Source organism: Leptosomus discolor, chromosome 4 (genome assembly GCF_034619465.1).
Source record: "Leptosomus discolor isolate bLepDis1 chromosome 4, bLepDis1.hap2, whole genome shotgun sequence".
NCBI classification, from domain to species: Eukaryota; Metazoa; Chordata; class Aves; order Leptosomiformes; family Leptosomidae; genus Leptosomus; species Leptosomus discolor.
In genome coordinates, this window is record NC_141394.1 from 41,337,185 (window position 1) to 41,360,925 (window position 23,741).

General features: G+C 38.0%; 1 protein-coding gene across 1 annotated transcript; it reads left to right on the plus strand.

Moving 5' to 3' along the window:
- Window positions 1–575: 575 nt before the first annotated feature.
- NAF1 (nuclear assembly factor 1 ribonucleoprotein) lies at window positions 576–21,815 on the plus strand. The gene is made up of 9 exons (XM_086463989.1): window positions 576–675; window positions 763–910; window positions 3,316–3,454; window positions 6,563–6,656; window positions 9,791–9,873; window positions 10,915–11,075; window positions 14,952–15,003; window positions 18,541–18,646; window positions 21,140–21,815. The coding sequence occupies exons 1-9, from the start codon at window positions 594–596 to the stop codon at window positions 21,553–21,555; spliced, it is 1,281 nt and encodes a 426-aa protein (XP_086320115.1). The 5' UTR covers window positions 576–593; the 3' UTR covers window positions 21,556–21,815.
- The last annotated feature ends 1,926 nt before the right edge of the window (window positions 21,816–23,741 follow it).

The following is a 23,741-nucleotide window of genomic DNA, read 5'->3' on the forward strand; positions in this document are numbered from 1 at the left end:
TAATTGTTTTGAGGGCTTTTTTTGTAGTTTTAATTAAACGAATCTGCTGTGTGTGGGCAGCATACTTATAAAATACCCAAACTAACCCATCCCAAGAGGCCCCTGGCAGGACCAGCAACGGCCTCTGGCTTTGCCTTTCGGGCAAGCCTCAGGAACACAAAGCGTCGGCGTTCCACCGCCCCGAGCCCCACCACCGCCTCCGCAGCACTCAGGCTGCAGGAAACAAGACTTTAAGAACGACAGCAACAGTAAGTACCGTCACAGCCCGCCAGGGCCCAGTGGAAGGGCTCACTTTCGCCAAGTCCCAGCCCGACCCACAGTAAAGTATCAACCGCTACCCCCGCCGGTGCCCCGCCACCCTCAGCAGCAGCAGCCTCTGCCTCCCCCGCCCGCGCCCGCGCCCCCGCCCCTCGCCCCTCGCGCCGGCCCACTGCGTCGCGTCACCGCAGGGCCTGCCCCTCCCGGGGCGCGCTCTGTAGCTCACGCATGCGCCCCACCCCTCACCGGACCCAGACAACCCCAGTTCGTCGGGGTAGCCGGAAGTAGCGTGTGGCTGGGGGTGGGGCGGAGGGCCGCGTGCTGCTAGTGCGGACATGGAAGCGCAGATGGAGGTGGTGGCGCAGATGGAGAGCCTGGCCTTTGAGCCCGGCGCCGCCCGCCCGACGCCGGACGGGGAGCCGGCGGCCAGCACGGAGGGGGCGGCGGGCGAGGAGCCAGCGGCCAGCACGGAGGGGCCTGTGGGCGAGGAGCCGGTGGCTAGGACGGACGGGACGACGAACCTCTGGAACCCCCGGGAGGGCGGTGGGGAAGACCAGTCCCCGCCGCCCCCAGCCGAGGGAGCGCGCTGCTCGCCACCGCGTGCGGGTCCTCGGGGGCCGCCTGCCACCGCCTCCTCGTCGGACTCCGACAGGTGGGTTTAGCCTCGGGGCTGGGCCGCGGAGCGAGAGGGGCGCGTCGCTCTCCGCGGGTCCCCCTTTCCCATCTGAGGCCTCTTACGCGGCGGCGAGTGTCGGACCGCGCCTCTGCCCGGCTGCCCTGTGTCTCAGCTCTGCGAGCAAGGTGTCCCGAGTTCCCCCCTTGCCCCCCTGCCCCACTATTTCAGCTTCTGTAGCTTTCTCTTTCCGATTAAACATGACATTTTCAGTTATATTTCATTAGGAATTTTATTGTTGAATTAGTAAGCCTCCAAAGCAACGAGTGTAAGGGTGTAGGATTTAATGAAAATGTGAGTTTGGTGGTGGTGGCCTGTAGAGCATCATGGTTGATTGGGACACCATGACTGTTTGAATGTCTTGTTGACATGGTCCTCACAGAGTGCACCTACATCACTTGTGACAGAGCATGTACGGTGTTGTTGCTGAAAAAAACTAAATGTAGGATTCAGGGTAAAGAGTCAGCAGATCTTAACTTGTCCTCCGAAGGTTGGCATCTTGGTGGAAAAGCTTATTCTCAACTTGTATGTTTTTTATGAAAGGTTCCATCTTCTACTTGCATCTCTGTTTTGGTGTTCAGTATAGTTGGTGAAAGGTAACTTCGGTTAGATGTTCAATCTGTTTAAGTATGAGAAGCCTGGACACTTTGTCAGTTTCAGTGAGTTTTGTGTTTTTCTTTTTGGACCATTGCAGCAAGATGGGTATGTGCTCCTTCTAACTAGGAGAGGCTGAAATGAAGCCTAAGGATCTCCTCTTAAAAAGAAGATACTGAGCTTCATTAAACAGTTAATGGGTTAAAGCTTGACTTTAGAAATACTTTGTTTGCTCAGTTCAAAGTTTTCCTAGAGCATCATGAAGTGATAGAGAGCAAAATTCCTGACCTGTGGTGGGGGCTTCACCTGAAGTCTTTTTTTTGCTTCCAAAAATCCATCGTGCTGGTGGTCAGATGAATATTAAGGAAGAACTTTTGATAGCTCTAACTTACTTAACTGTCTACATATATCTCAAACTCCCCCCCCCCCCCCCCGCCTCCCTTCACTGATTGGTGTCTGGTAGTCTAATTCATTTTTGTCTTTCTACTGTGTTGTTTTTGTTCAAAGAAGTTAATATTTGGCTTTTTCAAAAGATTTACTTGGACAGGTGCTCTTATTTGTTGTCTTTCCTCTCAGCATTTGTTGGAAAAAAAAAATGCAGCAATAGATAATTGAAAGCCATCCGTTTTATATTTTGTTTATCACTTTGTTCCTGACTGCTGCTGTGCTAATGGCAAGATCAGGTAAGAAAGGATAGGCACAATTTTACAGAAGTTTGCTTGTCTTGCTGCATTTTTGTATAAGGTTTGTAACGTCATTTTTTTTCAGTCACCAGGTTCAGTTACTCCATGTGGTGGTTTTTTTTTTTTCTTTCACCAGCTCTTGAAGAACTTAGACTTTTGCTAGGTAGAAAGTGTTGACATGAATAAGGGCTGGTTTTGTACAGTGCTCTTTACTTGAAATATTAAGAATCTAAGAGAAAAAACTCTTAAGCGTGTGCCAGAGAGAAATATTAAGTTACTAATCTGTGTAAACACGTTCTAGGGAATTTGGACAGACTGTGAATTATGAAATTAATGCTTTTTATCTGCAGAAATTAGGTGGGTTTTTTTTTTCTTTATAGTGCAAGATGCATTGCTTGGAATAAGTATTTTCATGACTTTCGCTTAGCATTATGCTAATGTTGGGGTTGTACAAGAAGAGCGGCTGTGAGCTGTACAAGGTAGTTTAATGTATTAGCTTGGAAATTTTTTTGTGTGCTCAGTTCTGTAAAGTGATGTTGAATACTGGGAATTTAAGTGGTGCATAAAATGGAAATATGCTGATTGTGCATAGATGTTATGGTCATAATTTGGCTGTATTTACCTAAGTACTATACTGAAGTGATCATGCTGTGACTCTAATGTCTCATCTCACTTGCAAACCAATGAAGCATAGGTCCCAAACTGTGGCTGTCGCATATGTCTGACGGAGTTATGCTGGTGCTGGACTTTTGCATGGAGTAGCTAGCGGGGGAAACTGGACTTGGTGAACTTAGAGGTGATGCTGACATATGTACCATTTGACAGTGAAACAGTGGGAACCCGAGCAAGCCGTGGTAGCTGTTAGCATTTGCTCTGAACTGCCAAAGCTACCGCTTTTGAGTGTTGTTGTTTTTTTTTTTTTTTTTAATGATCTTGTCCAGTGGCTTGTAGGTTCAGGAAAGTTTGCGGCCCTACTGTATCCAGTTGTGTACATTTAAGAAAAACTTATCTGGTAAACAAAAGTATTTGAGTAATGTATAATCTAACTACTCTTTTTATCTGTGATGTAGGAGTCTATATTCTAACTCCCATGTTGGTTTTATTCAGTGATACGGATTCAGATAGTTCATCAACTACATCCTCCTCTTCGTGTTCTCCTTCAGTGGTGTCTGATGAAGATGATCGTCCAAATGAGAAGGATAACAGATCTTACTGTGTTAAAACAAAAGATGAATTGCCTATTGATGTAAGTACAGTGTGTTATCTTTTAAACTTTTTTCTAGTAACCCAACTTAAGATATTTTAACTTAATGTATTTTTAAGTCATTGCAATACTTAGTGATTGAATGTGTGTTTTTACACTGGTTCAGGTACAGCAGTGTTAATAACTTAAGTGTTATTTGTACTGACAAATAACATACTGATGTTGAGACCACTCTGAAGTGTGTGGTTCACAGCTCATTCTAGGTTCATATTTGTATAAAATCACCGTTGTAATTAATGAAAACAAATAAATTTCTGGTTAACATTCTGGATGTTTTAGTACACTTTTGTTGTTTGTGTATGCAGGCTTTAATCATCCTTTTTCTGTGTGAGGGACTTGAAGGTCTGCTGTGTCTTACAGGCATATTCTAAATACGTGTAGCCTTGAGGTAAAAATTTCAAAGCCTCCTGTATTGAGCCTCCCAGAGATTCAGATTGCACTGCCTCTGCTCACTTAAGCAAAACTATTAGAGTGGTCGTAGAAGTGGTTTGTATTTATTTTATTCTGCAGTTTTTGTTACACCCTGTTTTATGTATTGCAGATCAGAACATTTATTTGCGTCAAGATACTATCTTTTGGTTTTGGTTCTCATAAATAACACGCATTGAGTATTGCTGCCATTATTCCTCATTATCTCAAAATTGAGAGGTTTAACGGGATGAGTTTTAGTAATACTCTGTCAACATGATTAGCTATTCATCATTTGTAATGAATTACAAATAAAAGGATAGTGTAACAGTGTAATGTCAATTTACATTAACAGTATATATTTATCTGTTATTCTATAGATCTATCCCCTTCATAAAAAATGCTTTCTGGAATGGTGAAGGGTACAAGAAATTACTAGACAGGTAGAGGAAAAAAGTACCTCTGAAGAGCAGATACATTTGGATACATTTACCTTTGCTTCAGTGCTCTCTGTAGATGAAGTGCTAGCTGGCTGGTTGGAGAGGCTGAGGCATTGACATACATTAGTAGTAGCACCAACAGGAGATGGGAGTATGTTGTTTGTTCTTAAACTGTAGCTCTAGGGACACTTGGAGTAAAGAAAAGCTCTTAGGATATTGTTTTAACCCTGAAATTAGTCAAAGATTGAGGAACACACATAACATTGTGTTCTGAAGGAGTAAACATGAGAGCAATTCCTGCTTACATGCACTTTGTTTTGAAGTAAGATTAACAGTAGAACCATTATAAGTGCTTCTATGACAACTTTTTTTTTTACAGGACTGGACTTTTGAACAAATGTCCTTTCTCAGTAGATGTACTTATCAAGTTTTATTTACCTTTTATCTTATTTCTTTAAATAAAACTCCTATTTGTCTGAAAATGCTTTGTTGATCTGCTCTTTTGTGTTGTCAGCTTACTAGCTTCAAGTGCCAGTGTTTATGAAACATTGTCTTCCTTTTAAGTACTGGTCTGATTAATTTCATTGGTTCAGCAAAGCTATAGCTGATAGTTAATAAGCAGTGAAGTTCTAGCAACTACATTATTTACTGTGTCTTGTACTAAGCCATTCTACTGTAATAGAATTAGTCTGTGTAAAAAATGTTGTAGATTCTTATGTAAATTCGAGGGAATATAATTTGAAAATTAAAGTGTATCTTTTAAAAATGATACATGCTGATGAATCTTGTACGTAAAAGTCCCCAATGGTAGCTAACTTGCTAAAGCGTGGGTCAAAGATAAAAGAAAAGGTTAAAGAAAGTATTTAAGTGGAATATGTGCTTAGGGGAAAAAACCTGCACGCAGGAAGGAGCGTTAGTGGAACTGTTTTAGAAATCTTCTGCTTTGAAGTTTAGATTGGCAGATATTGTATATAGTATGACAAGTGGTACAGTTCACCAGTTTGAGATTTATGATCAAAATTTAGGTTTCTCCCTTCTGATCTTTGGCCTTTGAATTGCTCTGGCATCCATGACTTGGTTAAGTCTTAGCAGTGAAGTTGGTTTAATGTTGGAAAACTTACTGTCCTCTAGAAGGGTGTGGTGTTTCTATCTGAATTCACATCTTGGCTTTAATGCAGTGTTATACGGTCTGGAAAGTCTTGGCCTCTGTTTGGTCTTTAGTCTGCTCTAGAAGCCTTTGCCAAGCACTTTTGATAAGAGTGACGATTGTCAGGTGAAATTTTGATAAGGCAGGATAAGATTCTTCTATTGGAGAGGGATTTTATTTCTGGTGATGGCCTTTAAAAGTGCAGTTCAGTGCTGAGACTTGGACTCTACCTCCAAATTCAGATGATGTTGAATTTGATGATGATTCTTACTGTGATTGCCCTTACCTTATATTACACACAGTCCATATTGAATTCACCACAATATAGTATATACATAGAAATCTTAGTTCATGAGTAAATTGGAGGTAAATAAGTTCAGTGATAACAGATTTTCATGCTTACATTTGAGGAAAAAGTCTAATTTGAATATTGTTTGTACTGTAATCATTTGTATATCTGAAGTTGGGCATTTTTTAAATGTTCACTGATTATCCTTTTGTACCAAATACAACTTTTTGCTAAAAAGTAATTTTCTTTGTGTAGGTGGTTGTGATCTTTACATTTCCATAATGGTCCGAGTCATGGCTTAAATGACAGACACTGTTTTGTTGAATCCGAGGTTACATATCTGGTGTATTACACAGTATTTGATCTCTTGCTGTGTATGTTTTTCTTCTGTCATGCATTGAATGTGATTACAACTTGTCTGATTTTTTTTTTTTATTATCACTGATTAATTATTGTGTTTTACATTGAACTTAATTTATCTAACTTGAAGGTTCAAAAGAATGAACAAAATGTCTATCGGTTGTTGGTTTTCTCCATTTGAATGAAATTGGCTTATACTTTAGTTACAATGGATGTGCATAGAGCAGCGTCTCAGTAGGAAAGGTGTCTTCAAAAGTCACATTCCCCCAAAGTGAGTTCATTTAGAATTGTTCTGGAAGACACAAATCAAACTAGATTTTTTTTTTTTTAATTAAATCTTCAAAATGCTAGGAGGTTTTTCTGACTGTCAAATTTATGCATCAACAAAGTGATGAATGTTTTAGTGTGATGAGATTATATTCTGAAAATTGATTTGGTGTTTTCAGGAACTGCCTCCTGTTGAAGACTTATCAGTGATTCTGCCTGATGAGGTTGAATTAAAGCTCTTTGGGACAGTGTCCAGCATTATTGAGCAGCTGGGTAGGCAAGATATGTTTGCTTTGTTTTTAATTAAAATAATTTCTTTATATCTCTGCATTAATTATGTACGTAACTGTTCCCTCTAAGTGTCAGTACTGCAGCATTTTATTTCAGGGTGTAGTGGGTTGCTGAATGAGAACTCTGACTAACAAATGACATTTGTTGAATTCCCTTTTAGTTGGCTTACATCTTCTAAAGACTAAGATACTACAACTGTTATGCATGTGTTTCGGTGTGACTTTCATGTTCTAATTTTTTTCATAGAAAAGCCTTTTTCCCTGGTTATTATGATATTTATATTTATTCTGGCAACAATAAGACTGAACATTTACAGTATTTTAAGAAAATCTTCCAGTTGTACATGCTGTATTTGAATTACCTGTGGAAGCACAGGAGGTGTATAAGCAGTCCCAGGTGCTTGCTTGTTAATATATGAGGATAGGAAAAATTCTTGTTTCTTTAGCTCTTTAGCAGTGCAGGATCTTCTTTTTATTTTTTATTTTTTTTTTTTTTATTCGTCCCACTTCTGGTACCTTGACCAAATGCAAGCTGCCAGTGGCAGAAGTCATAGGACAGCAGACTTAATATGACTTATAGGTGCTGGAGGGTAAGCTTAATGGGGTTGAGGCACAATGGATGTAAGCTTAACTGCAGGCAATATGCATTTAGGCATCTTTTCAGATCTACCTGAGACCTTGGTTTCTGATATACAAAATCAAAGTTTCGAAGGGTGATATTAATAAAACCTCCATAGTATGTTTGCATTTAAGCTTATTTCAAGTGTTCCATTCTGCTTGAATTGCTTTCAAAGCAATTTGCATATGAAAATTAGAAGTTAAGGTCAATGTTGAAGTTAAAGTATTTATGTTGGGGGGGGGGGGGGTACAAAATAATTACAGCAAATTGCCTTTACTATTAAATTTTCTTTTATTGTGAAAGACTCCAGGTAATACAGGCAGTTCTTTTACAGTATTTTTGTTGTTGTTGTTGGTTTGGAGTTAGTTTTAATTTCATTCATGTACAGGAAGCTGGCTTGAGAGTGTGGAAGGTAGTAATGTGGTCATTGTCCTTTCATTCTACTTTGCCCTTTCTTGCTTACTGTGTAATAATGGGGACTTCAAGAAGGCTGTTTTCAGCTAAAATGGTAGTTTGAAAATAAGAAAAACAGTTGAATCATAGTTTGCTAGTATTCTTATTTTTCATCTTATGTGAATGTTTAAACAAAGCTGGTTTTGAAGACTTCAGTTTTCAAAACTGCTTAATTTCTAACCCTCCTTGGTGAGTATAACCTTTTCAAATCCTGTCAGTTGACTGGTAGGTGAATTCTTCAGTCTGCATCCTACTTTATGTAGGTGAAATGTATGAAGTGTTGAATTTAGATTGGTTGTGAAAGTTAGAAAACAGACTAATAATCCTACATGAAATAAAGCTGTTATAATGGAACAAACCCCAAGATATCTGTTTTATTTTTCTGCTTTTACTACCTTGCTTTATGACTTCCTCTTTCTACATGTTTTCCTTTCTTTTCTGTTCTGGAAACAGGTGTCTGAGTGGCCTCAATTTCAGTTAATTTGTGGCCATATTAGGGACTCTGCCAGCTAATTGTATGTTAGTTTTTGATTTTTGAACTAAATTGATACCTGTGTTTACCAGGTTTGTATCTAGTATGAGGGGAGTTGAGGTCTCATTTGGAAACGATAATTATTTTGGCATAGCAGTCGGTATTCTGAATGCTTTCTGTCCCTTTGTACTAGAAATCTGTGCTGTTCTTTGTAGCAAGCTTCCAATTTGATCAATCTGCAGTATGTGATACCTGTAAGTTGTCTGTTTCATACTATGAGGTGAATTTAAGGTTAGAATAGTGTAAGTTCATGCTTTACAGTAGCTAAGAGCAAGATGACAGTGCTTTCTGTGAACTGCTCAGTGTATCAGAACTTAACAGAACTTTTGCTGTATTTTGCTCTGAGGTACTTAAAGAGAAGAGAAAAATTCACTGTTTGAGTTGTAGCCTGGAAAGTAAACAGCTTTGGTGTATATGAGAAACCTGCCCTGGGACTGCACTTAGGGTCCTGGAAGAGTAGAAGCTGAGGATCTTGAGTGGTTTGGAGTAGGGGCAGCCATTAAGTCAAACAGGCTGTAGGTGATAATGTTTCTTCTGGGTTTCATGGGACTGGCATGACTTAGCTTTTCAGAATATTTTCCTTAGCCTACTAAAAGACTGGGCACCATGAGTGATCAGTCAAGTTCAGAGCATTTTATTTTTTGTGTGTCTGTGTTTTGTTTTGGGGTTTTTGTTGGTTGTGTGTTTTTGTTGTGTTTTTGTTGGGTGGGTGTTGGTTTTTTTTGTCTAAGGTGTATTTCTCATGAGGGTTAAGCAAGACATTGGGTTCTTTCACTGTATGTTTTATCTTATAGGTAGGCACAAAATAAGCTGATTTCCCTAATGCTTTTGAAATTCAGTGAAGTATTAAGCCTCTAGCATTGTCACAGGCTTGCTTGGCATGTCTCAAGGTGTTTGCAGATTGAAATAGCAGCAAAGTTTGACTTTTAGCTTGATGAGATGTTTATTGCTTTAAATCCTGTTATGTAAGTTTAGCACTGATAATCTTGTTAGTTTTTGTCGGAGCCTGAGTGACACTAAGTGCTTGACTGACTATTTGCTGATGAAGAGGCATTTAGAATGCTTAATTGAGCGTTCTGTTGTTTTAGAGGTAGAAAAGATTACCTTCAGAATTTTTGAGTGTTTCATTTGGAATACTAACAAGCCAGAATAAGCATGTGTATCTGCACTCAAAAAAACAGATAATTGGTGCTATGCACTTAATTAAGAAACATTCTCACAACAGGTACCTCACATGTGTGTATCTGAGACTTCTCATTTGTACCTATCATCTGGTCTACTTTCTTTCTCCACCCCAGAGAACCATAATTCTATTATCAAATATAAATCTTACCACTCGAATATCACTGGAGAAGCGGTGTACAATTGCAGGTGGATTTGTGTGTGTGCAAGAATTTTCGGGTGAAGCTCCATGAACTTTAGTAGACAAATAACGATGTGGTTTAAGTATCTCTGCAATTAACTGCATGCTGCTGTTGAAACATTGATTTATTTTTTTTTCCCCCCAATTTAGTAATAATTGAATCACTGAGAGGCCTACCTCCAGTAAATGAGGAAAGCATAATTTTTAAAGAAGATCGGCAAGCAGTGGGAAAGGTGTGTGTAAAGCATAAAACCCTGTTGTTCTAATACAAAATTCAAAGTACTCTTTTATATTCCAACAAGTAGTGTTGAGGTCAAGTAAATGAAAGATAATGTTTCCTTGATAGGTAGTTTTTCTTTGTGCTTTTGACTCTTGCTATGGTCATCTATTTTTATTTTTTTAAACTCAAGAATTCCTAACCTGGAGTTCATTGCATTCTTACAGAATTATAATATAGGATGAGTTTCCACTATTTTATGAGAGTGCTTGTGGAGAGGGAGAGGTTGCTTTTGGATGTATAATGACTTGAGTAACAGGCTGTGTTTTTATTGCCAGGAGTTTGGGGCAAAGATTGGAGAAAGTAGAATAAAGTTTCGGGAAAAATGGGGAATGTTTACATATCTATGCTCTGCTGTTCCAGTTTAAAGCCAGTGTGTCCCTTATGCAAGTATAATGAAGGGTGTTTGCCGAGAGGGGTGTTGCACTAAATTTTGTATGTTTTCTGGGGAAGGAAAGCAATCATGTAAAATGGTTAGTACTATAATATCTTTGAATGCTAAATGCAAGTGAAACAAAAAAAATCAGCCTGAAATTTCAGATGTTCTGTACAACATCTGAGAATTCTCTGCTTTCAGTGGAATTGGGCAGCAGGGTAGGGGAACTGACATAAAGACCTCTTGTGAAGATGAACTTTGAGAAGATTGTTCGTGGTATGAGAGATTTGATAGTGTAATGCAGAAGGGGAATAGATATTTGACAAAACGAAAGATTGCTAAAATAGAGGAAGAGGACAGTGAAAGCAGTGCAGTTGGGTCGGCGAAGGAAACATCAACACGTGAGAATTTTTCCACTTAAACAGTAGCTGGGGAAATAATACTGTCAAACAAAATGTGGTAATAAAACTAAAGCATGAAGGTAACTTTATTTGATGCTGCATTTTGAAAATATATCAAACTTCTTAAACACAAAGCATCTTAAAGCTTCATAGTTGTCTGCAATGAAACTATCTACTCTTGGTGGTTTATTTAAACGTTTTCATTTTGTTTGTGTTTCAGATATTTGAGATATTTGGTCCTGTTTTACATCCCTTTTATGTGTTGAGATTTAACAGCTCTGAGCATATCAAAGCAAAAGGTATTAATGTGCAAGATAGCATGTATTTTGCTCCATCAGTGGAGGACTTCACCAAGTACATATTTGCAGAGAAACTGAAACAGTGAGTCTGATTTCTTTTCTAATCTGGTTATAATGTATTTAAATATAGCTAAAAGTACTGGATTAAGTTTAGCCTTGAATGAGAAACTCTAGGACTAAGCTTAACACTAAAACTTTTATCTTTTTTTAGATATTCTCAACTGTCTTGTAATAACAAGGTCGTACTGTTTTGCCTTTCAGAACAATACAGAGTAGCTGTAAACTACAAGCCTCTGAAGTGTTATAATTACTAAAGTTTAGTAATTTCTTATTCAGTTTAATATATTAAGCTTGCTTTCTTTTCATGGTGCTGTGTTACCTAAGATATCATAACCAGGAAAAAATTAATTGATATTTCCCTCACCCACACCCTCTCATACACATGCAATGGTTTTGCAAGCTGAACTTTCCGGATTTTGTTGTTCTTCAGATTCTTGTTTAGTTTCATAACTTATAATAAACTTGCTTAAATACAAACTTGTCCAGAATTAATTTACTATTTTTATTTCACGTTATAAGGCCAGAACTGAAATTTAATTATCAATAAATCTGTTGTACAGTTGGAAAATAACGATTCTATATGAAAATTACCTGCTGTAAACCTGGAGAGGGGAGGGATTTGAGTGGTGATGTAGTATGATGTTTAGAAACTTAAGTAGTGTTTGTGCATCCCATTCTGCCTGATAAAAGTAGCATGTAGGAATAAGACTTGTTGCCATTTAAAAGGAAGTGTACTCAATGCAGAATAAGAAATAAAGCATAATAAATGACTGCTAGACAGTATTGTAATTATTGATGAATAATTGTCTGAAGTAACTATAGGTTAAAAAATCCTTTGTCATACAAGTGACAGTCTCTATTAGGATTAGTTCTCATCTAACTTGCGAATTTTTTTCTGACTATAGCCAAGAATATTGGCATTTGCATTAATTGCAACTCTGCCAGTATTTGTACTGAATAATTTTTTTCTTCAGTCATGTGTGTATGGCCAGGCCTGCAGGATTCTTCCTGCCCCCCAACCCCCCCATTTCTGTGGAAGCAACAAGAGTATTTTTTCCTTTCAGTGAAGACCAAAATAGATCATTTGCTCACTCTGCTGCTTGCTTGCTTGTTTTTCTGCAGCATTTTGATGCCAGCTGGTCTTTGATTTGTGCCATTAAACTTTATTGCTTAGCGCAGTAGCTGCACAGACTTTAATCATCTGCTTGCTGAGTATGGCACACAGTTACTGATGTAGCATCTGAGATGCGAGACTCGTGTTTTAGTTCGTTACATGATTTGCAAGTAGTTTTGGGAGCTATATATCTTTTGATAGTACTTTACTATCATATATGGTACAAAATTGAACACCAATTAAGATGTTTCACACTTTCATGACTTGTCAGTCCGGCTGAACAGTGCATCAGACATTGTGTCTTGCCCTGCATTAAAATGAGCTGTGTGGACACCTGTGTAATTTGATGCACACCATAACTTCTGAATAATGTGACTTAAGATACATTTCAGTGAAACAATATTTTATTTCTGAGTTCTGTCAGTAAGGTTTCTTAAGATTTTGTCAGACAATAGTTACTGTTTGTTGAAGCTGCCTTTTCACAAAGTAGGTGATGTTGAAAAAGGATAAAGAATTCTGATTTCTGACCTGTGCTGTAGTATCTGTATAAAGAAACAAAGATGGCATGGATAGTAGAAAAGTTGAGCTTCTGTCAGTGTTTCACAAGAAGGCTTTTGGACCTTAGCAGACTGCAAATTCGATGATGAATTATTTTTATTTTCTGCTTCTTGTTAGTTTGACTGTGTGCAGACAAGCTTGTGGAGTATTATAGGCTTAAGGTTCTAGAATTGCTACTCAAAACTGTGATGGCACTTTGAAAAGGAAAGGAATCAGGGTGGAGATCTGAAAGAAACCTTAAGCTTGAAACTTTTTCTGAAATCTGGTATGTATAATCTGCATTGTTCAAAGTTGCAGTGCTATGAATAAGCCTTACACTTCATAGCAAAATAAATGACAGTGTAGTATAAAACTTCTTGAATGCAAAATAATTTGATGCTAAAAATAGATCTGTGTTGTATTGCCTGAAACACAAAGTAATTCTAAAGAAGCTCATGTATTTTCATGATTCCTCTGAGTCACATTTTTTAGACTTCCAGATCTTGCAGTGTCTGAGTTCAGAAATCAATTAATTACTATCTTGTTCTTTACAGAAGTTTATTAAGTATCTCAGTGCATGAAAACTGTTTTGTGTGTTGCGGAAACAGGGAAGGCTGCCTTAGGAGAGTGAGATAAGCTGCCTGAAAAACTTAACAAGGTTTAAATTTTGCTGTCAGTAGTACTACATATTGCCTAATGACAAGTAGGTCTTGGAGTTTCTTGCGTGCTCTTGTATTTCTGGCAGGCGTGCGTTGCCCCTAAATAACAGGATGAGAGGGAGAAACAAAGAAGTTGGTTCATAACAAGACCAAAAAAGTGTTACTTTTCATCTTTGCATATGTAGAGAGTTTTCTGCAGCTGAGAAATTACTCTTAATAAAGCCCTTATCTTCCTTTCCTCCCTGTAAATTTTTCTTCTACTTAAACTTACCGTGATTACTATGATTTGCTCATAATCACAAAGGTGGCGTGAGTTTATGGTTTTCTAGTGGTATGTAGAGATTGAGCTTCAGTTTTATGGTTAGGGGTAAATGCACAAAGTACCTCCAGATGACTTGCCAGTGTTCTCATGGGCAGTCTTTGACTAAGGGCCTCTTAATTTAAGTCCAGACTACCTAGAGCTGATACTTCTGCACTTTGATGTAGCTGTTGCTCCTTGATTGTTGCTGACTTGATGAATACATAAAAAACCTCCTTGGTTATTAGAGCACTAGTTGAAGGCATTTCACACTGAATACAGGAATATTTTTAAATGTATGGTTCCATTTTGAAAGTAAGACTTTTCAGTATTGCATATTTTATATTGTGTTTTATGTAGTTTGTCTGCATAGATAAGGATTGTGTTCTGATATTCCAGACCAAGCTTATTAAATTTGTGTACGGTGTGGAAAAACCTTCCACAGACTTTTAACAGCATAATTTAATTTTTTTCCACCTATTTGTTGCTAATCAAAGAAATTACTTGATTTTTAGTGAAGTTCTTAGTGGTGGGTGAAATAAATGATACCACTTTAAATTAGTTTTGGCGCTTGTCGGGCAAGACAATTGAGTTTTGGCTTCCTTAAATGTCTTTTACCTTGCTTTTTAATTCTATATTACAACAAAATAGAAGATGAAACCTAATTATCTAGCTAACACTATCTTAATAGACAGTAAGCCAAACTTAGAGGTTTGTTTGGTTCCAAATTCACTTTGCTATAGTTCTACTAAAAGCCTGTGTCCTGCTGGACTAGTTCATTGTCCTTTTTAACTGGAGATGTGTTCCGAAACCAGAAGAATAAGAAAGCTTGTGACTGCAGTCAGCAGTTACTCAGCATAAGAAAGTTGCAGTGAACTACCTCAATTCAGGTTCAAAGCAATTTAGAATCAAAAGGATGTGTTGAGAGAATATTGATCAAAGTTTAATATTAACTGTGTGGAATGTTTAATCTTCACTCAAAGTAGGAGGCTTTTTCAGGTGACACATGTAGTGAAGGCCTAAGTTGACACATATATCACTATTCACTTAGAAGCAGCATTGAAAAACAAATGCCTCTTTCAAAATGGGCAGCTCCTGGTGTAGGAGATCGGATACCTTGGAGAAAGTGTTACCCTATTTGCTACAGTACAGTTCTTCCAAATTATTTCTAATCTGGAATATGTTGCTACTACATGACTCAAACGTTAAAGATGTTTTATAGCCTCCTTATATCATCTTCCTTTATCGTTATTGTCTAATTTGTGGTTTGTTTTTTTTTTTTTCTTTTAGGGAAAAAGGTTCGGATGCATCTTGGATGAATGACCAAGAACCACCACCTGAAGTAACTATAGGGGTCTTTTTGTTTATTGTTTTTGATTACACAAGATATATGTAGAAAAATTTCTGTGCTGAGTAACTAATTAGCAAGTTTATTTTTTTTTATGCAGGTAAGTTGGTTGTACCTCTTTTCTTCATTGAAAAGAAGGTCATGCTTTTCTTGGAGAGGACTCACAGTCAGTGTAGAGAGTACTGGCTGTCTTTTTCTACTTGTTTTGTTTGGGGTTTTTTCAGTTGGGAAAATGTATTTCTTCAGTTCCTGTAGTCCTTTAAGAACGTGCTTGATAACCTGAATGTTCAACTTTGAGAAGCAGTGCTTTTACCTTGTCTTATATTTTTCTTCTGCTAGGGAATTTTTGTCCTTGCTGTTATTTCACTGCGTCTTTGTCTTTCACCTTGCCACAAGCAATTTTTTGTCTTTAAAGGCCTGCTAGTACTCTGCAAACTGTACTGCTTGAGTGTTTAAGCTGTCTTCTGCTCCGTTAGATTAACTTGACACCACCTCTGTTGCATTCTTTGAATGGCTTCTTACTAAGATTTCACTGCTGTTTCCTATTGTAAAACACTAGTTTCATGAGAGCAGATGAACTTCTTTCATACAAAGGCAGCCATACAGGATTGTGCTGAATTGAGAGCTCTCACGTCCATTGACATCATTTATGGTAGGATCTGTAAGGATTTCTTCAGTGGCATCCAGGCTTCCTGTCCAGTGCTCCTTAAGTCTGCTCTAACTATACTTTTCATTACTTACTCTCTTCCTCGGTAAGAATCGGAAGGGTGGTAGTTTCATTGAGGTGTTTCCATGAGATTTTTCTAGCTCAACGCTTGAGTCACTTTTCCTTGCAATTTCTACTTTAAGTGCATTGTATCCAAAATAGCTGAAATTCCTAGAAGCCTTGTGTCTACCATAGTATCCTAAAGAGATCTATCTGCTTGTTTTGAATCCTCCAAAAGCTTGCATGGTTAGCATAGTTCTATGCTATGTAGTATGTTCTTCTTACTCTATAGTTAAATAGGAAAGGTGTTTTTGTGGGTTGTTTTTTTTTAGTGTTCAAAAAATTTAGACTATTTTAGTTGGAAGGGACCTACAATGATCATCTAGTGCAACTGCCTGACCAATTCAGGGCTAACCATAAGCTAAATCATATTATTAAGGGCATTGTCCAAATGCCTCTTAAACACTGACAGGCTTTGGGTATCGACCACCTCTCTAGGAAGCCTGTTCCAGTGGTTGAGCATCCTCTTGGTAAAGAAATGCTTCCTCATGTCCAGTCTGAACCTCCCCTGGCACAGCTTTGAACCATTCCCATGCATCCTATCACTGGATACTAGGGAAATCAACACCTCCTTCTGCTTCCCCTCTTCAGGAAGCTGTAGAGAACAATGAGGTCACCCCTCAGCCTCCTGTTCTCCAAACCAGACAAGCCCAAAGCACATGATGGTACAAAATGTGCTTATTGGCTAATGGTGTGCTCACTTTTTTTGTTGTTTCTTAGTCATATTTTTAAAGCTGTTCAGGAGCTAAGCTTGTAAATGTGTGGTTTGAATTTGTAGGAACCTAACATTTACATTTGGCTAAATACAGTGAAACAGTCAAATCTTCTGCAGATATAGATTCATTGTTTTTTCCAAAGTTGGTGGATTCTTTTAATGTTTTTTCTTTATTTTAATTATGATACTGTTACATTCAGGTTAGAATCTGAAAGTACAGGGGGAACTTTAGGTTTCCTGTACTTCACTGTAGGAAGGAAGGAAGCTTAATGAAATCAGAGATGACAAGGATGGGCAAACTTGGTTGCTTTCTATGACACCTCTGTTTACATGGCTGATCTGACTTTGTGGTATGACTGTGTGCTATGTTTTGGAGAAAATACCACATCTAACACCTTGTAATCCTTAGTTAGAATAATCTTTGGATAGTTCTAGCAGTTAGAGTTTACACTAAGATATCCAAACTGTGACAGCTGTTGAGCTGATAGAAAGTGGCTTTTACTGTGAAGGTAATAGCTCTTCACAAGGGTGCAGATCAAATTTGCAATGTGCTACTGATGCTTGAAATTGTCTCTTTACAGACAGACTCTTTTAGACCCCTCAGCTGGCAGCTGATTCTATAACTTTCCTGACCAGCTTCCATGGTAAACTGTGTGCAATTACTGGAGTCAGTTCTTTTTGTGATACTGTGAAGCTTTTTTTTTTTGTATGTATGTTAAATTAATCCATGTTAGGCCTTTTAGGCTTGCTACTTTAAGGTAGATGGTAAACCTTCCTTTTCTGACAGGCTTGTAATGAGGCCAGTGTAACTGTAGGCTCAGTAATACAGTCTCTCTCAGCCTTGTCTTTGAGGTCATAGGATGACAAGGTGTGATCTGTATGCTGCAAGGCTAGCAGGAGCAGGTAACTGCGTTTTCTCTGTGAGGCGATTTTTATGGGATGTGACGTGGAAATTAGCTAGCGATAGAAGATACCTGTTATTTCTTCTCTAGTGAACCATGGCATAGTGAAGTCCTTAGGAAAAGCAGGAGTTGGTGAAAGATTTTACTTTGTGGTATATATCGTCTTGTATTCCTTGTGGCTTTTTTTTGGAGTAAGAAGGTCATCCAGTTATGTAGAAGAGGAAATAGTTGTATTCGGAATTAACTTTTATATGGCTTTTTTAGCGCTGTTTAAGTGCAGTGTTTTTGAGATCTGTGCTCTGTATATACTGTAGAGATACATCAGTAAGGGGCAAAAAAAAAATTCCTTTTGGAATTGGGAAGGGGAGCAAACCCTACCCCTTTAAGTTGAATGAGTGAGCTGTTTTTCAGGGAATTAATTATGCTGACATTTCTTTCCTGTCACTAATAACTTTTCCTCACTTCAAATGTAAGCTAGGATTCAAAAGGTAGCAAAACCCTGTGTAACTTGAACAAAATGATGCAGTGAAAATGAATCTGTTGTAAATCACGAAATTCTCCAAAGCTGTAAATTCCTTTGGAATAACATTGCTCTTGCAAGTTTAACAGGAACAGTGTCATTAAATATACTACAGAAAATTCCAATTTAGTGACAGTTTTAGACTAGAGATATTTTTTAATGTAGTTTAACTGTGCTAAGTATTTTTTTAATTAATTTTAGCTTATTTTTAAAATCCATGTTTTAATTCATGTAGTCTGCAGTTTGCCTTTTGAAAGCTTTTTCTTGGCACTTTCTTGGCCAGCTCCCTCAGAGGTTCCCAGTTTTTTCCTTAACTAACATCTAGGCAATCAAAATTTTGCGTTCAGTACTTGAATGTTGCTGGGTTTAGGAAAATTAGAAGGAATAATAGAATACTGTATAATTGCCTTATGAAAAATTTGTGGAGTGGTTTTTTTTTTTATTGTATTGAGAAGCCAGCTGAACATATGATGGCTCTTTGAATGCAGAAGAAGAAAGTGCAGTTTTAATAATCTTCTGACTGCAGAATAGACTGTATGGATTGCTATCTAAATAACGTTTTGTTGCTAGAACTGAAGTTCTCTGCGGTCTTTATATGGCTTTGTTCTTTTTTTTTTTTTTAAACCAGGCCTTGGATTTCAGTGATGATGAAAAAGAAAGGGAGGCAAAACAGAAGAAAAAGAAGCCTCAAAGTGAAGGAAGGAAGAAACTGAAATCAGAAACAAATGCAGCAAGTGAGTGAATGCTATGGGAGAATGCTTTTGTCTCTTAAACAGTTTGAAATACACAATGATATCTATCTTAATGACTGAGCTTTCATACAGTTAATGAGTATTTCTGTGTTTTTCAAATTTATATTTGTGAATTTTTGGCTACATTCCTGTTGTTTTGGGTGGTTTTTTTTTTTTAAAAGGAAAATGAAGGGGTTTACGATTAAACTCTGGAAGGGAAATAGTATAAGAGCAGGACATTTGTCAGATTCAAAGGCTTTTACAACTATGTCATCTGACACACAGTGAGAATATAGAACAGATGCCACCTTTTGGAGTCCAGAGCTTGCTTATTGCAGGGGTTATTGTGACCCAAGTGCAGCTTAAGCTTTGAGTGCAGGGAGAAGATGGAGGAATGCCATGTGCAATTTTTGGAAACCCATTTTTTTGACAGTCAGGGAGAAGACACAAGACTTAGATGGGGAATTTATTCCTCTATCTGAAAAGGAAGCTCTTCCTGTGTATAAATACTCCTTTAAAACAACTGTTACTTATGTAGCTCACTGAGAACCTCTTTGTTTACCTACACAGTCATTAGATAAACAAACTTATAGTAGTTTAATAGGCTATGTATAGTTTTTCATAACATACGTAGCCACCTTCGCCTTCCTTTCTACTGCTGTTGACAGATCTGTTCCAGGTGTATGCTTGCAGCTGTGCTCTAATTGCAATAACCAAATTTTCCTATCTGTGTTTGCATCCCTCTTTCTCTGTTCTCACTGGGTCTACTTCTCTTCATGCTTTTTTGTACCACTCCCTTTAAAGACTACTGATTCCTGTCCCCTCTCCTCTTCCTTTCCCTCTGCTGCTTACATATCAGGTTGCTTTAGCTGGATTCTCTTAAACTAACTCCTTCCGTGAGTTTGCTGCTCTTCCTTTGTAAAGCTGCTAGACATTGTGCCCCACTGAACCCCTTTTCTCTTGATCTGGGAAGTCAGTAAGTGTCCTGTTAACCCTTCTACTCTGTGTACAGCTGCGCTTTTTCTTGGACTGGCTTTTGCCTTATGGTTTTGAGAGTTTTCCCTTAAGGGAAGGATGTGAATCGTGCCATATTTCCCCTTCGTTGGTGATGGTTATTTTCTCTCCTGGTTTCTGCTTATCTAGCATATGGCATGTTTTCCACCATATCCTTATTCTGCCAGCTTATTGCAGACCTGCCTTTGTGTAGGGCTTGCTGAGGCTGTTACTGAACTATGTTCCATAACTGAGAAGACAACAGGAGGAACTGTCTCAATTTGTCAAGGGAGTACAGGTTGTGCTTTTTTGTAAATAACATCATATAAATTGACATTGTGTGCTTTGGATATGGAATTCAACAACAAAGGTATCTGGCAAATTGAGGCAGAAACAGTCTCAGCTGGAGTTTTGCTTGGTTGCACCTTCATAAAACTCAGTATACTAAAATTGACTTATTGTTACAGTCTTCTATAGGAGAAGAAAGAATAAAAATACTTGCTCAAGTGCTTTCACCTCAGTGCTTGAGGCCTGCGTGTACTGAAGGAGTGTTAAGTCCCAATCCTCCATGAAATGAGGAAGGATTTTGGTATCTTAACTACATTTCCTGACTTAGCTTTTCGAAGGTGAAAATGTTTCTGTGTAGTCTAGTGCCAAGGATTAGGTCCGCATAGGTTCTTAAAATTCAGTGATTTTATGCAGTGTTATGTCCCCAAATACCTTTTTGCTTCTAGCCCTAAAATCCTTTAGAGCTCATGTTTCAGTTTAAATTATACAGCTTTTGAATATCTTAGCAGCTCTTTGGAACATTTCTAACATTTTGATGCTCTTAATTTTATAGCTCTTATCCCATTAATACTTTTATGATATTTATATAACGTGGCAGTACCTTTGTTATGAACCCTAAGTATATGCTTACAGTCACTTGTACAGGGAAATACTATCTTTAGAAAGATGAATGCTGAAAGTTAATAGGCTAAATGTACAGACTGCCTTTTTTCTGATAAGAGTAAGTTATTTTATTAATTTGAGTTTGAATAATTTCTTGTGTCCTGTGTCTGTGGTGTGATACCAACTCAGGTCTGACAGCTGTATACCACTTTAGTGTAATGCAGTGTTGATTTATCTTCACTTTTAAAATGCATTGCTTTTAAATCTTGTTTTAAACCAAAGCTTCCAAAATACTCAGTTTGAGTGTTCCTGTGATTCATTAATACAAATGAAAATGCCTGGAGGGAAAGAAAGTGAAATTTCTTTTTTAATGACTGAATTTGCAACCCTCAGGATCATCCTTTCTGTATTACCCTAATCAAGATGAGTTACTAAACGGTAGACTTGCCAGTATTATTTTGTTGTTTATGTATTATTTACTTTTATTATTTGTTGATAACATTGCTTTTCAAATTTCCTTGACTTCAGCTTGAAAGATTTGTGAGGACTAAATGTAATCTTTCCAAAATAATATTAAAACTGTGCATGTGTGTTGATTTATTTTTTTTCCAGGTGAGAATAAAGGACTTCATCAGTCAGTGCAACAGCCTGGTTCAAGCTATTCAAGGGGATACTGTGGCAGGGGTTTCTCCAGGGATCCATTTCCTTCTCCATCAGGCCCTCCAGGTTTTTTGAGACCACAAGTAAGACCGCCACAGCTATACTCTTCGGACAACAGAATACATCAGGAATCTCCAGTGTTTCCACAACCTCATAGAAAAGAAAATTCAATGATGCAACAGTATCCCTTTCCTCCTCCAGTTTTTGGTTCTGTTAATGACATGCATCAGTTCAACCTTCTGCCTTCTAATCTGAATATGATTTGGACAGGCCCGAACATGTACAGCTCAGCATACCCATTTTTACCTCCGCCACCGCCGCCTCCACCTCCTCCAGATAGCCATCCTTCTCAGTTTAGGCCTTACTAGGTTTCCATAAATGTGGACAAAGATCACTGCAGTTTAAAGCAAGGAAGAACATGCTGCTGAGACTCTATTCCCTTATTTTGGAGATGCTTCATTTTTCTGCAACAGTAGAACAAATGTGGAGTTTGATGCTCTGTGGGACATCCATAGAAAACTTTTTTTTTATAAATGTTTTCTATTTCAAAAAAGAAAACTGTATGATAAAAATAACTGAATGTTAAATAATGGTTTATTTTTATAATGCCTACTAGTTTGGGATGATAAATAAAAACTTTTTGGAGACTGGTATGTAGTGGTGGAAATTTATTTTCTAATAAATTTAAGAGTTTATGTAACTACTGTCTGATAGTGATGAGGATATGTTGCATAGATGGTACTTTAATAATTTTAGAGTACTTGTATATTGCTATGCTAAACCATTTTTCTCAGTTTCTGCAAATTTTAAAATCTACTTGCATGGAAACTAAAAATCTGACACCTAAATTTTAAGCTAGGTTTGCTACGAATATATATAAATATATAAACCCCTGTTACCCAACTTTTATTTCATTAATTTCATATTAACAAAAAGACTGGAGCTGGGTGGTCTACATAGCTGGAGTAGCTAGATCAGAATTTGGACCAGCAGCTGAATTGCTCTGTCAGATTTAATGTCCTACAATAGCTACAGAAGATCAACTTATTGATTAGATGTTTTGCAGTTAATTTAGGATGTAAAACTGCATGGTCTGGGGAAATTAAAAACGAGCATAACTCCTCCAGATTGTCGTTGCTCCTAGTGCAGAAGTGCCCACATATACATACAGTATGTAGTCAGCCTTTCTAGGAAGAAGTCATCAGACCTATCGGGGAGAGAAAGTGTGCCACTTCAGAACTCCATTGTTTAAATTTGTATCCAAAATGCAGATAGTACTAGATTGCTGTTTGATTGTCTCTACAGTCAAAATTGTCTCTTCCGAAATCATGAGGTGGTTCAACTGTTCCAGCTTGTTCTAGGAGGAGGGTGGAATTGTCAGCCAAAGAGCCTGGGACAACCTCCACCTGTCCAAAGGGACAGTCCTGCAATTGCACTTCCTTAGTCTCCATGGAAGTGGCTCTGGCTAACTAGGACGGAAACCGTGTCACTGCATGAAGACTTTAAAAAGAGGGGAAAAAACCCAAAAAACTGGTACAGACATCTTAACATCTTAAAGGTTTTTCCACTGAAGCATCATTACTAGTTGTAATGATTTTTGAATTATTATTCAACAATACAATCTTAACCATTGAACAGAACTGGTAAAATGTGCAGTATGTATTTCTATTCTCTGCAGGTGTTGCTTAGACTTCTACTCTAATTCCAAACAACTTAAGAATGAAGCCAAAATTTAATGCACAGGGGGAGCGACTGTCTTCTCAAGGTGCTGCTACAGTGAATTAGAGTTTAATTTCAGACTTCTGAAGTTTTCTGTAATATGCTTAATTCTATTCTCTAATATATCTAGAACTGTTCCATAGGTGTGCAACTAAGGGGGTTGCACAGATCTCAGATTTTATGGCAAACAGGTACTGTACAGTGGCAACAAACTGTTTCAGAACAATAGCATTCCAGATGTTAATGTTTAACTCTTGTTCTTGGAGATTCTTTTTTTTGTAGTGAAAAGTATGTTGAATTCAAGTCTGTGGCAAATGCTTATGTTTTGGGGTAAAGGAGAAGGGGGTGAATTTCTGGCTACCTAAACTAGCTCAGCTATTACCATTGCTAGTGATGGGTCACAGTAGGCTCAATACAGCCCTATGACTTAGCAGGTTGACTTCGTCTGAGCTTCCCTTGACTCACCTGGAGCCTGCTTTTTGCTTGGTTTAGCTATAATGGCAATTTGTTAATGACCAAGTGGGTATGATTCATTTTTTATGTGTTCTTTTTTCTTCTGTAGTATACACAGGATTTTACATAGATGACAGTGGCAAGTAGTTATTCTGTGTAGAATGGGGTATTTATGGCTTTAATACAATAAGAGCATAGAGGAATAGAGACCTGACATGGTAACAGAAGCCTCAAGTGGCAGCACAGGATGCAGCACAGAGTACCTATGATGGCAAGAGATGGGGCACGGGCTAGCAGTTGAGACCTCTGAGTTGCAACCTACTCCCCAGTGGTCAGCTGAAATCCTGGCTCTAGACAAAACCTGCTCTGAGCCTAACAGAGA

Coding starts and splice junctions, on each gene's coding strand:
- NAF1 (XM_086463989.1), top strand. CDS start 594: ATGGAAGCGCAGATGGAGGTGGTGGCGCAGATGGAGAGCCTGGCCTTT. Junction 9,874..10,914: donor ATCGGCAAGCAGTGGGAAAG/GTGTGTGTAAAG, acceptor TTTGTGTTTCAG/ATATTTGAGATATTTGGTCC. Junction 18,647..21,139: donor ATCAGAAACAAATGCAGCAA/GTGAGTGAATGC, acceptor TTTTTTTTCCAG/GTGAGAATAAAGGACTTCAT.